We start from the raw sequence: 17,172 nt of genomic DNA, 5'->3' as shown, positions 1-17,172 counted from the left end.
GAAGAAAACTCTGAAAGGTGAACAGAACAGCTAGGAACCTTGTGGGGTTAAGAACAACACAAGAGTGAGCTCCCTGGGTTTTCTTTTTGCCTCCTTTCTCCCGAAGTTGGAGGTAAAGAAGCTGGCAATCTGGAAACACCAATGCTCGCAGACAATTAAGCCCCAACAAAAGTCTGATCTTTCAGCCAAAGGACCCAGAAAGAGGCTGCTTAGCAAGACAGAAAACTTCTAGATGATAACAATTTGACTACAGCCAAACACTATGGGAAAAAAATACAGCTCACCCCAACGCCTACCAGTGAATGTCAAGTGGAGCCTAGACAGGACAGAAGAGCTGCAAAATATGTGGAGCAAAACTGATAGACCTGAAAGGAGAAATACACAAATCCACAGTTATAATTGGAGGCGTCAACATCCTTCTCTGGACAATTAGAACAACTAGACAGAAAATCAACAAGGACCTAGAAGAACCGAATGTCATCAACCAACGGAATCTAATCAACATTTATAAAACACCCTATCCAACAACAGGAAAATGTACAGACCTGAGAAATAATCCCAAACAAGCATGGCCAACTGATTTTTGACAAAGTTGTGAAAGCAATGCAATGGAAGAAGGACAGTTTTCAATAAATGGTACTGTAGCAGTTGGATGGATATCCACGAGCAAAAAAATCAGCCTCAACCTACATCTGACACTTTATACAAAAATGGAACCAAAATGGATTATAGGTTTAAATATCAAACATGAAACTATAAATCTTTTAGAAGGAAACAGGAGAAAATCTTCAGAACCTAAGGCTTGGTAAAGAGTTCTTGGACATGACACCAAAAGTGCGATCCATAAAGGAAAACAATTGATAAACTGGGCTTTATTAAAATGAACGCCTTTTGCTCTGCAAAAGACTCTGTGAAGAAGATGAAAAGACAAACCATGCCTGGGAGAAAATATTTGTAAACTATATATCTGATAAAGGATTCATATCTACAATGTATAAAGAACTCTCAAAAATTCAACAGCAAAAAAACAATCCAATTAGAACCTGAGTAAAAGACACGAAGAGACACTTCACTGAAGAAGTTATATAAATGGTAAATAAGTTCATGAAAATATGTTCAACCTAACTAGTCTTTAGGGAAATGTAAATTAGAATCACGATGAGATATCACTATACATTCATTACAAAAGCTAAAATTAAAAATAATGAAAATACCAAATGCTAGCAAGGATGCAGAGAAACTGGATCTCTCATACGTTACTGATGAGAATGTAACGTGGTACAGCCACTCTAAAAATAGTGTAGTACATTCTTTAAAAATCAAACATATATATCTCAACAACCACGTTCTTGGGCATTTATCCCAAAGAAATGAATACGTATGTCCACACGAAAACCTGTACATGATTGTTCTTAGCAGTTTTATTTGTAAAAGCCAAGACTGGAAATAACCAAAATGTTCTACAATAGGTAATGGTTAAACAAACTATGTTATATCCATACCATGGAATACTACTCAGTAATAAAAAGGAATGTTTTCATACACACAAAAGCTACGATGGATTCCAAGGGCGTTATGCTGAATGAAAAAAGCCATCTCAAAAGGTCACATATGTGATTCCATTTGTATACCATTCTTGAAACGGTAAAACTGCAGAAATGGAGAAGAAATTAGTAGTTAGAGGAGATATTGATGGTGGGGAGCGGGGGTTAGTTTGACTCTAAAAGAGTAGCACAGAAGAAATATTTTATGGTGATGGGTCAGTTTTGTATCTTGCTCACATAGTGGTTACATGAATCTCTGCATGTGTTCAAATGACATAGAACTATACACACACTTTATACCAGTGTCAGTTTCCTGGTTTCGATGTTGTCCTGTAGTTACCTAAGATGTAACCATTGGGGGAAACTGGGTGAAGGGTACACACGACCGTTCTGTACTGTTTTTTCAACTTCTTATGAATGTATAATTATTTCAAAATAAAAGTTTTTAAAAAAGAAAAATATGCAAACCCTGCAATGTGTTCTTTCAAAAAAAGTACAATCCCTGCAATTTTTTCAAAGTTTTTATGATGCCGCATTTCTCAAATTAATAGCTTCTCTCTTTCCAACAGTTGACTAAACCAAATTATTTATATGCTGAAAGCTTTATTTATTGTTTCTTTTAATTAATAACAGAGTAGATAATACTATAAATTTTATACTTGCCATGTCTCAAATAACTAATTTACAATTGCTGGTGGGTATCAAAGGATCAAGGACATCGAAATCATGATTTCATCAAAAAACTTCATTTAACACATTAGTTGCAACCTCATTATTGACCTCAAGAGCAGGGATGTTTGCTGGAGCTGCCAACAAGCAAACAAAATGTGACTAATTTTCTACTTTCCTCTATTTAAAAAGGGTATTAATGAATATAAATATGTCCCAATTTGATATCTTAACAGCTTCCATAATACATACTTTGGCAACTCTATGCCTGCATAATTGAGCTATTGATTATTTCTGGAACATCAATTAAGCCCTCCAATTTATTCTTATTTAGACCTGAAAATTACAATAAAAAGGAAGTTTCCAGATTACTTTTAGTTTTCTTATTTCATATTATCTCCTTTGATAAATCTTTTTTCTTGAAAAGCCCTATTTGTTAAACTGCTAGACTCTGCCATTTTTAATTAGTAATAGCAGTGCAATCCTAATATGCCTCTCATTCTGCTTTCATAATTTGCTAACAACGTACAAATGCATGTAGGAATATTTCAAGGGAGCCTATTGGAATTCTTAACGGTATTCTGGTTTTCTAAGTGAATGTGTAAAAGCCTTAGAGAGAAAAATTCTCTTCTGAAAAGAATGAATACAGGTTCAAAATGCCTTATCTGCAATTCTGAAATCCTCAAAAAACTCTGGAAAATGAAAGGTTTGATATAAGTCGATTGATGGCAAGATGGGACCTGAATGAACCTGGGGCATTCTTCTAGTCTCTATGTAATCCATGAGGGTTAGTATTCCCACCTTTGCTGCAGACATGTAAATTCATTGTGCTCAGGATGCTAGCCCTGGGAGTATCATACAATATACAGTGTATATACTGTAACCCCTGTCCAAAATCTGAAAATTCCTGATTTACAAGATGTGTGTGGCCCCAAGGGCTTGGGATGAGAGAATATGGACCTGTCCTAGAAAAAGTATAAGATAGATATTCAGATAGGTCTGAGAGTAAGAACTTATTTGTCTGGCAAGAGAGCCATGAGCACAGATATTTCATGACATGGAATTTAGGAGAATGAAAGCAGCACCAAGCTGTCCTTCATTTCATCAGTAAAGAAACCGAAGGGTTGAGCGACTTGCCCAAGGTTACCCAGCTACCTGGAATCCGGGCAGTCTCGCTTCAGAAGTCATGCTTTTAAGCCACGAAGATTTTGTTTTTGAAGACTTATCCTGAAAGCCTCCACAGTCATAGCAGAGAGACTGAGTCTCTGAGCTGAAAGCAGGAGGATTTTGTGAAAGTTCGTACCCTTGTGTGTAAATCCCCAGGCTCTGGGATGCTGGCAGCCCAGCTTATGCTTCCCAAGTATGAAATTGGAGGTTCCTTTTATGGAGAAAAATGAACAGCCCCAAATAAAAAAGACTATGAGGACTGATCTCAGGTGATCCTCTTCTGTGGGGCTCACCTGTCCAATGCTGGCCTTGCACAGTGGATTTCCAAGCAACTATTTAGTACCTCTGTTTTAAATAGGAGGAGATTCAAGGATCACCAGACATTTAAGGAAAATGTCAAACATGACATAGGTCAAAATAAACAATCAATAAAAGGGAACCTAGATGCCACAGGGGAAATATGAAGAGTAGGGAAAGTTTCTAAAAGTATATCATTAGTATCTTTGGAGATTAAGAGAAGAAATTGCATCCACGAAAGCAAAACAGGACACTATGAAAAAAAGGGAGGGATGTGATAGAGGATAAGATAGAGCACCTGGAAATTAACAATATGGTAGCTGAAATTTAAAAGTTCAGTAAAACTTTGGAAGATAAAGTCAATGAAATTCCCCAGAAAGTAATTCAAGAAAACAGAGTTAAGAAAAATTAGAAAAGCCATCTGGGAGATTCAGAGACTTATTTCAGAATAGGCTTCCAGAAAGAGAAACAGAGAAAGTGATGGAGAGGAAATTATCCATTTATGGACAGTTACAAGACCTGAAGAACATAAGTCTCTAGCATGAAAAATCCTGAGGGCCTGGCAAAATAATTTTTTTAAAAAATCCAAACATATTGCGAAGTTCCAGGATACAAGGAGTAAAAAGAAGATGCTAAGAACTTCCAGCAAAAAAGAAGAGAAAAAAACACTATCACACAAAGGAAAATAATTAGAATGCCATAGGATTTCTCTACAGCAATACCAAAATCTAGAAGACAATGAACAATGCCTTCATATTCCTGAGAAATAATGTCTTTCAGCTTAGAATTCCATACACAGCCAAACTATCAATCATGTATGTAGCATTAATTCAGTTTCAAGCATACAAGGACTCAAAACATTTATCTCCCCTGAACCTTTCTGTAAGAAGCCACTCAGGAATGTGCTTTGGCAAACAGGGAAGTTCACCATGAAAATGCAGGAATGGGGTCCAGAAACTAGAAACCTGAGGACCACCACACAGATCTAGAAACAGTTCCAAACTCCAGAGGAACCACTGGAGTAAGACAGAAGTCTCCATGGAGATAAAACAGAACTGATAAAGTGATTGTTACTGTGTTTGAGTGTTTGAAAAAGTTGCTGATAATTGTTTGGAAGATTTCTAAGAATTTTTCAGGGGAAGGGGAACAGCAATAGGTAGAGGAAAAAAAAAATGAGAACTCATGGAAATCCCGTAAAAAAAATATATATATAAGAGAAATGAAAGGTAAGCAGAGTACATCGCTTGGCTCAGCAGTAAGCAATGTCATGGTAATATAAATAAATACCACTGATGACTAATGTAACCAAGGATTAAGTTTGTCTAAGGGATCACATTCCCAAATACTATAAGAGGAGGCAATAGATAATATGTAAAAATAAAAATTAAAAATTAAAAGAATGTAATAATATTGAGAAATAGGAAGAAAAATGCTCGAAAAAAATTGCTGAGAGAGTTGAAAATGGTTGCCTCTGGGGAGTACGCAAATTAGAAAATGGAAATTTTCTTTACTTTTCCATATCTACAAGATAATCACTTGTATATACACATTGAATATACATTGAAAAATTTTATATATAACAATATAGTTTACCCCGTTGCAATTCTTCTGATAATACTGGTATTATTCTGTTAATACTTGCTTTTTTTGTTCATAGTGTTACGTTAACCATGTGTCATGAACATTTCACCTCAATCCATGTGGACCTCTTCACCCTTTCTATCGTGGTCGAGGATCCATTCTCTGATGTATCGTATTTTTTTCCTTTTTTGTCAATTCCTTTTTTATGGACATTAGGGTGCTTCTGATATTTTGCTATTAGCAACAAGACTTTGATGAACATTCTTGTTACATTATTTGTGCACACATGTGCTGTATTACCTTAGGAAGCATTAATAGAAATGATACTGAATGGTGAAATTTTACATTTTGGTAAAGATTTCCATATTACTTTCCAAAATGGTGGACAAATGTAGACTCCTACAAATCATAGTATCTACACATAATGATATTGTTGATTCTTTCTTGCAGTGTTTTTTTCTTCCTATGATCTTGTTGCATGAGATAAAACTTTCTGGAGAAAAACATGAACATTAATAGAAGTAAAGGTTTTGCTTATATTGTTCTTGAATTTAATGGGAATGAATACTTGTTTGTCATAACCATTCTATGAATAATAAAAAAAATGATGTTTGGTTTGGTTTTCTTTGTTGTGTTAGGAAAGAAAATATTCTGGTTCTACTTTATGAAGAGTTTTAATCAGGAATAAATGTTAAATTTTGTTAATATTTTGGCACTTATCAAGTTGTTTTCATTAAACACACGTACTTGACAAACAATAGATAAGTTCTTTGCTGTATAAGTACACAGCAGAATGGTTTTTTAATTATTGTTTTAGAGAGCATATCTGGAGAATTGTGCTTTGTATAAATACATGAATTTTTAAAACCAGAATCTGAACGATGGGTAAATTGTGCTGGAAGACGATTCCCTGAAGGTTGATACCTTTTTCCTATCCATAGCAATACACAAGACTATTTCCTTGACCAATTCAGAGAATTATCCTTTTTTAACATTATCCTTAAGGACATTTGTAAAGAAGCACTTGTCATATAGTTACAGAGCTGTATTTGAAAGGCTGAAGAATATTTAAGAGCCTTTACTATAAATGTACTTTTGTTTTCTCATTTTAGGGGCACAGCAATTGCTGGCATAGTGTTTGGAATTGTATTCATCATGGGGGTCATTGCTGGAATTGCCATATGTATCTGCATGTGCATGAAAAACAACCGTGGGACCCGGGTGGGCGTCATCAGGACCACCCACATCAATGCCATCTCCTCCTATCCTGGTAAGCAAAATTGCTTACTCCTTCTGAAGGAAGAGTCGTATTTGTTAGTTATGCTCTACTCCTTCGAGAGAGGAAACATTAAAGACTTTCACCGGAAGAATCTCCAAGTGTATAGGGTAATTCTAAGTAAATGTAGATTGGAGCTCTAACTTCGAATGGAGATTACTTAGATCCAAATAATAAAATCCATCTCATATTTGAAGATAGTCATATTTTCAATGGTTGTCTCATTGACCACAGTTGCCAATCAGCCAGGGTTAAGAGAAATAGACAATTCACACCAACAGCGACTATTATCTGGTGACTTCTGACAAATAGTTATAAAAAGTGTAAGTCACATATCTGAATAAGCTGGCATGTAATTTGATAGATCTTGAGAAAAAGTATTGAAGAAAGTTCTTATGTGTCCTCTTTATGCAAAGAAAACAGTTTTAATTTAATATTAAAATTCTCAACAAAGAGCAAAAGTAATAAATTAATAATTTGACAAGTATTTGTTGAGAATCTGCTAGAAGTTTCACATATAAATATATTGAACACATAGGACTCTGTAAACAAAATATTGCATTTTGCATTAGATGATTTCAATAGTGCTTTCTAAGTCAATCTGTTTATGTACAACTTGACATACAAAAAGGAGTCAAATTCTAAATTTAACACGTCCTTGGGAAGATGATTTCCTAACCACACTCGTGTCCTCTCTCTCCATCCCTATAGGAAAGGAAAATGATCCCTTCTACGTGCAATCTGCCTTGTATATCAATTCCCTGATCCTTCCTTCCTCTCTTTACCTTTTCCCTATCATCTTCAATTTGAGGGAGCAAATTTCAGATGAATGAGAGAGTGACCATTTCTCCTGTTCCTCTTCTGTCTGTTCCTCCTCTTCTCCAATATCTTCATGTTGGAGTGCCTCGGGGCTCAGTCTTATGTCTTTTTTTCATCCTTTATCTACACTCACTTCTTTGGTTATACCATTTGGCCTTGTGGTACTAAGTGCCATTATATGCTAATGCCTCCCAAAGTTATATATCTCTGCTCCAAATCTCTTTCCTGAGTTTCAGATTCATTTGATCCCACTGCCTATTGGACATCTCCACTTGGATGTCTAATAGATACCTCAGATTTAACATGTCTAAAGCTATGATTCTGGTTAACCCCTCAAATCCTCTCTCACTCACAGCCTTTACCATCTCAGTTGATGGTATCTCTAGCCTTCTAGTGGCTCGAGCCAAATGCCTTAGAGTCATCCTTGACTCTTGTCTTTCCCTCAAACCTACATGCAGTTTGCCAGGAAATCTTCTCAGCTGCATCATCAAAATGTATTCAGTATCTGACTACTTCTCACAGTGCCCACTGTTACTTCCTGGTGGGAGCCACCATCAGCCCTCCCTCTATTTATGGGGTAACAACCTAACCGGTTTCCCAGCATCCACTCTTGGCCCCCTGGGGTCTATTCTCAGCACAGTAGGCAGAATGGACCTTTTAAAGTAGAGGTCAAATCATACCACTCCTCTGCTCAAAATCTCCAGTGGCTCCCCGTTTCCCCAAGAGGAAGAGTCAAAGCCAGTGGTTCCTCATTTATCCAAAGTAAAAGGTAGATTCTTTACCAGACCCTGCAGGACAATGTGTGATCTGGCTTTTGCTTTTATTTTTCTGACCTCGCTGCCTTCTATTCTCCTTCTTGCCATTCTGGCTCCAGTCACACTTTTTCCTTTGCTGTTCCATGAACAAACAGGGCACACTTCCATCTTAGGGCTTTGCCTAGAACACTGACCCCCTCACTTAATTCAAGTCTTTGATCAAAGGCCACCTCTGAATGAGGGCTACTCTGATCATCCTGTTTAAGATTGTAACATGTCCCTCCTCACAGCATCCCATCTTCCTTACTCTACTCTACTTCTTTTCCAGAATGTTTTAATCTTCTAAGAATACCATGTACTTTACCTAATCATTAAGTTTATTGTTTGTTGTCCATCCTCTTCTTCTAGAATATTAGCTCCAGGAGGCAGGGATCTTTGTCTATTTTGTTCACTACTCAATCCCATGCCTATAAGATCAAGACTAGCACTTAATGGGCACTCAGTGGACATGGCTGAACAAATGTGAACAAATGAAGAACACAACTCATGACAAGATCTGATTTAGCTATATAGCGATAGCTATGGAATTAACCTTAAATTTCACCCTGGAATATGTAGCTTTTGCTGTTAGTGCCATGAAGCTGATTCCAACTTCTAGCAACCCTGTGTCCACTAGAACAGAATGCTGCCCTGTCTATTTGTGCCATCCTCTCACCTTCTGGTGCTGTATCAGACAATGCTCCACTGCTGTTCATAGGGTTTTCATGGCCAATTTTTTCAGAAGTGGGTGGCCACTTCCTTCTTCCTCGTTTGTCTTAGTCTGGAAGCTCTGCTGAAATCTGTCCACTGTGGATGACCCTACTGGTATTAGAAATCCTGGTGGCATCGCTTTCAGCATCACAGCAACATGCAGCCACCACAGCGTGATAACTGACAGACAGGCTAAGAAATGAATCTGGGCCTGGTGGTAATAGTGCTGAATCTAGACCATCAGGGTTGGCTATGCAGCTTTTACTCACGACAAAAGCAATTTACAATTTTGAATCTTCCCAGCTTACTAAGAATATTGTTGGGGTTAGTGTAAGATGCTAGGACTAGGGTATAAGGGAAAAATAGGGGGAATTATTTTTTATTTTTCACATCTCCCCAGTTTTACCTGGTTAACCCATAGCCGGAGAAGAACAAAGGAGAGTTAGGCAGAGACATTAATTAGGGAGACGGCAAGGAGAAACACTCTGTTGATAACATTCCAGATACATTTTTGCTTGATCAAAAAAACTTTAGTCAAAACTAATTTTATTTATTTATTTTTTTTAGTGAGGAAGATTGGCCCTGGGCTAACACCCATTGCCAATCTTCTTTTTGCTTGAGGAAGATGTTGCTGAGCTGTCTGTGCCAGTCTTCCTCTATTTTATATGTGGGGTGCCACCACAGTGTGGCTTGATGAGTAGAGTGTAGGTGCACCCAGGATCCAAACCCATGAACCCCGGGCTGCCAAAGCAGAGTGCTCAAACTTAACCACTGCTCCACTGGACCAGCCCCTAAAATTAATTTTTCAAACATTTAAAAATGTTTTTTATAAAATTAGAATAGAATATACAAAATATTTCAATGTGTAGTCTTGTGCTTTCTTAGGTTTGAGGTTTCTATTTCATGCATGGAAACATGCTTTTAAAACTTTATAGTGGCACCATTTATACGGGCAGATCACAGGGGCATGTTGCATTTTCAGTAAGTGCATTGTTCTTGGAACTGAATAATGCAAAAAACATAATGAACCTTGGTGGAAGTATTTTTACCACAAAAAGGCTAGGTCTTTGAAAACATAATGTGCTTGATTACTTCCCATTTCCTTCTCAAAGTCACTAATTAAGCTTTTACTTAAAGGATCAGGAAACAACACAGAGTAGTATTGAATACTTTTCAAAATCTTTCGTCTGTGGAAATATAAAATGTTTTTATCCACATTAATTGATTAACACTGTGATAATTGAGATAACAACCCAAATTATTGTATTGTCCAAATCCTGGAGGCCACATAAATGAGGAGAAAATAATTTAGCCAAGGTTATATGATTCCTTGGTGAAAATGCCCAGGAGGTAATCCTACAGCGAAGAGTATTACTGTGCACTGTGGGGAGATTACCAAGAAAACGTTATCTGCCACACCTGACCCTTTGTTGGACAGTGACAGTCCAAAGTAGTTTTTTACTACTGTCATCTTGGGTAAAATTAACAGTCTCTTGTTTAACTAAAATTATTTCTAAAGCCATCAGTATGAAAATAAGACTTATTTGTCAAGTCTTACATTTCCATACTTTCCAGAACTTCCGTCTAAACAAAGGAATGTGATCTGTTAACCTCTTCTAAAAAAAATAAGTTTGGATGATACACACCTGAAAGAAAATACAGAAAGACGATAACAAAAGACTTGGCAAAGATATAAAAATCAAATGCCAGCAAAAGGAAAACAAGGAGTTTCAATGCTGTCAAGAAAATTGAGATTTGAAGTACACTATTGAGTCCCCCGATGATAGATAGAAACATAGATAGATTGATACATAGATACGTAGACAGATGTTATAGATAAACAATGGAGAAGGAGGGGAAGCTGTTGCTAACAGAAAAATGCCAAAGGATACATGTAGACAGGAGTTGTGGAATTGCAAAAACCATCATTTGAAAACCATTGTAAGAAAAGTTTGGGATAAGAATCATCAATCGATGCTAAATCTGGGAGGAAGGGTTGCTGAGGAGCAGGATATTTGCATGCTCTTAAAGTGTCTATCCCCAGACTTCTTGTTAGTTATAAGGGAAAAAGTAGTAACTACACAGTGGAGAAACCAGACGACATCTTGATCAGGTGTAAAAACTAAAATCACCAAAGAGGGGCACATGGATGTCTTGCACCTTTGTGTATTACTCAGGATGACACAACTTCGTGTTGTGTAGTGTGTAGTGTTCTGGCTGGAAGTTCACAGGCTAAAACTTAGCATGAAAAAATATTTGACAAACCCAAGTTGAGGGACATTGTATAAAATAATTGTCTTATAGTCTTTAGAATCTCTTGGAAATATTTCCTGAAGAACTCAAAACTCTATTTGCATCATTGAATTCACAAATGAGGGTAACCTTATTAGTACATAGACTGAACAGAGGAAGATTTTCATGTCCTCATCAGAGGATTTTGTGATATGAGGATGGTCTTTTCTGATTGTGCCTATTTTCTTAGTGAAATAAGAAGCAAGTCTTATGCTGAAAGTGGGTTGAGGATGTATTTGTAGTTAAGGAGAATGCAAAAAGAGTGAAACAATGATCTCAGAGAATGGAGGGGTAGTGAAATGCATAAAGAAATGTATAATTTCCAAGCAATGCCAAGAGCCTCCACATTTAAGAAAATGGTCATTCATTTAAAGTGAAATCAGTTAGCACGATTGTGCATATTTCTCTAGCCACATTAAGCTGCTAGATACAGATCTGCGCTAACCAAAGTATTGTGTTTAATTGGGATTGGGGTTTTGTCAGGCAATGAGTAAAGAAAGAGATAAGAAAGTTGACAGTAGATGCACAGAAGTAATTTTACTGATTGACCATAAATCTAAGCTGAATAAAGAAAGACATGCAGACAGGAAAGAGGTGACATCAGTTTAAATTAATTTTTTTAAAATGCCGTCACTAAATTAAAAATTGAGGTGAGATCCAAGATGTGTTGGAATGGGTATTTCAGAAAGATAAAGAGTAGTGGTCAGATTTACAAATTGGTACTGTTAATTGGTTATAAGAAGGTGAGAAAAAATTTTTGAAAGCAAAAAAGTCCAAGGGACTGGGAGGCAGGGTTACGTGGATGTTGAAATCACTAAGAATGATAATAGAAGTCGTGGTGGAGAGAAAGACAGTGGACCTGATGCTAAATCTTTGCTGAATGAGAGTTTGGGGCAGAGAGGACCACAAATATTGAGAACAAGCAGCAATAGAAAGTAGTATAATCTCATGGCATGTGCTACAGAAGAGCGCGGGTTTTTAAAGAGGGAGAATGCCCAACAGTGTGAAAAATGGCTATGAGAATCACAGAGAACACCCAGGGTACCTTCTGGCCCTGTAGTTTGTAGGATGTGGGAGAAAAAGAACAGCTCTGATTTATAGTGCTGCAGAGGAAGCTGTCCTCTCATGGAAAATCAGATTTTAATTAAAATAGGAAGGTGACGTGAATGTTCACTTCCGCTACCTGAGATAACTATCTCATGCATTCTTCTGTCTTCTCAAAACTCAACAAAAACCATCAGCCTTTCTCACCCTCAGCAGATGATTTCTCAGCAGATCTTAGTTCTCTGAGAAAACAGACACAATCAGTAGAGAATTTCCTCATAATCTGAGCTAGAGTAACATGTAAAAGGATAAAAAGAGGGTGAGGATACAAAGAGCACCTTTTCTGATGACAGACTTTGTGTTCTACTGAGCACAGTGAATGCGGGTAGGGAAAGCTTGGAAAATTGATAGCATTATGCACAAAGCCTTGCAGAGCTAAAGGTCTACAATGAAGGACGCTCTGGGAGCTTGTCCTTCTCATGGCAACAGAGGGATGTAAAACATGACTAGACTTGTCTTGATGTTATCTGAGGGGAAGGAGAATGATAGGTTCCAATGATAGCATCCTTTCAGGGGTGGCAATTTAGGCCGTTGTAGAAGAGAAATGGGTAGGAATGTATTTGTATGGTGTGAGGGTGAGGAATTGGAGGCCTTGCCAGAAGCTCTATAGGCCTTTGCTCTGAGTGGGGGTTTAAGTAAACTGTGAGTAGTGGGGTTTGCAAAAGGGTAGAGCAGAAGTTTGCTCCTAGCGATAATGTTAGACAACTTAGAAGTTGTCTTCAAAAATAAGTCATGAGTGACAGGGGTGTTAGCTAATGCTAAGGTGTGTTGAAAGATAAACCGAGGCATATTAAAATTTTAACAGTTTATTTGAGCAAAAACCAGAAGTGGTTAGGAGCTCCCCTTCTATATCAAGAAAATGTGGAAGCAAAGAAAAGAAATTATTTGATCGGCTCTAGCTTAAAACCTAGTTGGCTACTTGTGATTGGTTGTCATTAGTGTTTTGACTTTGTAACTTTGAGGCATTTACAGGCTTAGATTTTGGTTTGCTCTCATAGGTACCAAGCATTAGAGTCACTTCAGTCTATGGCCTCCTTGTTTAATTAATTTAACAGGTGGTAATCATATTACAATATATAAATGTATCAAATCAACAAGCTGTACACCTTAAACTTACACAATGTTATATGTCAATTATATTTCAATTAAAAAAAATTGTAAAAAGTAGTGTCATGAGATCCACCTGTCCTACCGTTTAAAACCATTTAAAATCAATAATAATTAAAATGAGGTGTTTCTGGTACAAAAAGATATACTTTAGTCATTAGAATGAAACAAGTAGATTAAAATGTTACAAATTCTAAAGGAGGGATAACAAAACCATGTGAGAAGTGAGGATTAAGAGGCTATGTTTAGATAATTTGGCTTAACCAAAATTAAAAACTTAGAAAAGATAAACTTTGACACAAAAATGCGCCAGATAAAATAACAGATATAAGGAAGTACTAAATATAAAAATTTAAACGGAAAAACTCAGAAATAGGTTGGTTATGAGTCAGATATCTGAAAAAGAAGACAAATTTTTAAGTTTGGAAGCAACACTGAAGGGATAAAAAAGATGAAGAACACATGTATTTTGTTATATATGAGTTTTAAACTTGAGTATGTCAACAAGGTAAAAATAATAAAATAAACCATTTTTTTTTAAGATTGGCAAATCCTCCCAGTACATAGTTGTATGTTATTAGTTGTGGATCCTTCTAGTTGTGGTGTGTGGGATGCTGCCTCAACATGGCCTGATGAGAGGTGCCATGTCCGTGCCCAGGATCCGAACCAGGGAAACCCTGAGCCGCCAAAGCGGAGCGTGTGAACTTAACCACTTGGCCATGGGCCCCTAAAATAAACCATTTTGACAAAGAGTTATTCTTAGAAAGATATATAGAAAAGATATATAATTTTGTACACTTGTTTATGTCTTAATTCTTATTTTAATTATTTCTTATTAAGATCCCAGTTTATAAAGTATCAGTCCAAAACAAAAACATCACCCCATATGAATTATAAATAGGCAGCAAGATATAAAACAATGTCAAACCTAGCTACTATCAAAGAAAGGTAAATAAAGAGCTATATTTTTTCACTATTAAATGACCAAAATATTAAATGATAGCGTACCTATATGCCTTGCTGGTACCATTACAGAATTAAAGAGTCCTTTTTGAAAATGTGCTCTCAGCACCAAAATGAACATGTTATTTGAGCCAGTTAGTCAATTCCTGGATTTTTATTCTAAAGAATTATTTCAAGATAATAAAAAATCTATGTGTAGGAAGATATTAATCACTCCATTATTTATAGGAATAAAAAATTGTTAATCTCTTGGGGCCAGCTGTTGGAATAGTGGTTAAGTTCGCACGTTCCGCTTCAGCGGCCCAGGGTTTGCCAGTTCGGATCCCAGGCTCAGACCTACACACCGCTTGTCAAGCCATGCTGTGGCAGGTGTTCCACATATAATGTACAGGAAAATGGGCACGGATGTTAGTTCAGGGCCAATCTCCCCATGGCCCTCCCCAAAAAATGTTAATCTCAAAATAAGTGAATGTCAGTGGAATGATATGCAGCCATTAACAAAAAACTTTGTTAAGAATATGTAACAGAATTGGAGAGGTGGATAGGGGGTGGGAGAAAAAGATGAAACAGGTATAAATATTATTAAGAATATGTCAGAGGTGGGGAGGTGGGAGAAATGGATGAAGGGTATAAATTTATTTAAAGTTTTTAAAAATAAAAATATTAAAAAAAATTTTACTGACATGGAACACTCAATGCCTACATCTTTGTCTGAGATGCAGAGCAACATCATTCATTCATTCATTCACTCACCCATTTAATATATGTTTATCAAACACCTCTGTTTTCATGGCACCAAAAAAAAGCCATTATTCTGTTCGAGAATCATGAGTTCTCTCCATTCAACAAGTATTTTTAAATGTCTACCGGAAACTCTGCTAGATGCTTACAAGACAGAAGAATGGAAAAGACACATACTGTGGCCTCCAACCTTTAAAATCTAGCAGGCAAAAAAATAATTATCATACAAGGCAAAATGAGTGATGGAATATGTTTCTTACAGGTGTTGAAGAGAGAGAGTAATAGGGAGAAAGGGAGAGGGAGAGAGAATGGATGTTCTCTTTGGGACATCAGAAAAGTGCTTTACGTATTTCATCCTCCTGACAGACGTGCAAAGGTAGACATCCTTATTCACTTTTTATTAATGAGAAAATGCAAAGAGATGAAATCACCTGCCAAGTCTGCATCAATCTGTGTCTCGAGAGACTTCCTGGGGTAAAGTACTCCCTCTGCCTGCCTCCTGCCCCTCATGCCCACACAAATATTTTCATAAAGACTTATCAGGAAATAAACTTTTGTGGGGTTATGTCACTTAGTTTGGAGCTGTTTGTTACTGCGGTGTAAGCTATAAGGTACCCTCAATCAAAGGCATTCTGAGCAGAGGAAACAATCAATATAAATGTTTAAAGTAGTACATCCAGAGAGTAAGATGGTGGGAAATTTATATTGGAAAAAGAAACAGAATGAAAAAGAGTATGCTATAATATAAAGTGAAAAAGTGTATACAATTTTGTATGACCACAAGGACATAAAAAACCACAAATGACTAGAAGCTAGTATATAAAGATATTATTTGTTAAATTGTGATGACAAAATTATGGATGATTTTCCCTTGTTTCCAAATTTTCTAAAATAATGTTGTATAGTTTTGAGAACCCCATGCATCTTCCCTGTACATTTGCTTTAGAAATGTTGGCCTGAGTGGATGAAGAACATTAAATATCTTCTATGAATTTCAGAGCATCCCTAAATTTTATAATATTGTGGACAACTATAATGACATTAGGGATAAATGGCATATCTGCCCCTCTTAAATCAGAATTGGAATAGTGATTGTGAAAGAATTTCAAAGGCACTATATCTCCTGCTGCATCATACATGTTTTCAAGATGAGTTGACCTTCAGAAAGAACGAAGTCTCTTAGGGTTAATTAAGAATTCTAAAATTGATACCTTGAAAAGTTTACTTCCTAGTGAAACCTTATTATCTGCAGGAAAGAAAGATAGCACAATTCACAGTTATACAAGTTTTATTTTAAAATGTCTTCCAGCAGCTAGTACTATAAAAGATGTGCTGTGTTTATTTCATGATGGATAGTCCTCAAAATATCGCTCTTCAGCATTATATTATCATTTTATCAAAATTCAAAGGCTGTAGAATGAAAGAATACTGTTTCACATCTTAGATTTTCGCGTTCAACATGCAGCTGTATAAACCATGCGAATTCTCACTGTAATGTCCTCCAGCAGTTTTTATGCAGATGGGAGACTATAAACGCTTTGTTACTGAAGCATAAACACACACCATGGCTTCATGACAGGGAATGACGCAGAGTCAATCTGTAGAAGCAGCCAGTGTGCTCCTCAAGTGGGAGGCAGGGAAAAGCTTCAACATAAAAGCATTGTAGAACCACATGCTTATAAGAAACACTTCCATGGGTATCCAGCTGTAACCTATTGTACGTGGAAGCTGCAGTGTTTCATTTCTTGGCTTGGATGAAGTTTATTATAAATCTCTTTGTCTCAGTTTTCCTCGATGTAATGAACCAAAGGCGTGGGTGCAGTGCAGAGGGAATGTATGCTTAGACTCCACAGGAGTTATTCCATTTTGTTGTAGGAAACAAAGCTTAGAGGAGCTCATGCTGCTTTCTCTACAGAGCTGTGTCCTCTGCCATTAGCCCACAGGCTGCTCAGCCCACTAGAGACTTGTAAGGCCTTTGCTCAGCAGAGTAGTTCTTGGGGGACCTCCCACCCAGTTCTGTGTCTCCATCTTCCTCTTTTCCCGGGTGACTCAGTCCTGCTTCCTCACATCCCTGAGTATAGGCAGATCAGTAAATCGTTCCCATCAT

The 17,172-nt window shown here is 36.9% G+C and overlaps 1 protein-coding gene across 2 annotated transcripts in view; it reads left to right on the top strand.

Moving 5' to 3' along the window:
* CYYR1 (cysteine and tyrosine rich 1) overlaps nucleotides 1-17,172 on the top strand; it is a 103,748-nt gene that overhangs the window by 82,562 nt on the left and 4,014 nt on the right. For both annotated transcript variants that reach the window (XM_070488734.1, XM_044750892.2), the window contains exon 3: nucleotides 6,371-6,528. In XM_070488734.1, the coding sequence (XP_070344835.1) occupies nucleotides 6,371-6,528 (158 nt within the window). The remainder of the gene's footprint in view (nucleotides 1-6,370; nucleotides 6,529-17,172) is intronic.

This window comes from Equus asinus, chromosome 18, assembly GCF_041296235.1.
Source record: "Equus asinus isolate D_3611 breed Donkey chromosome 18, EquAss-T2T_v2, whole genome shotgun sequence".
Taxonomy (NCBI): Eukaryota; Metazoa; Chordata; class Mammalia; order Perissodactyla; family Equidae; genus Equus; species Equus asinus.
This window is presented reverse-complemented; position numbering and strand designations above follow the sequence as displayed.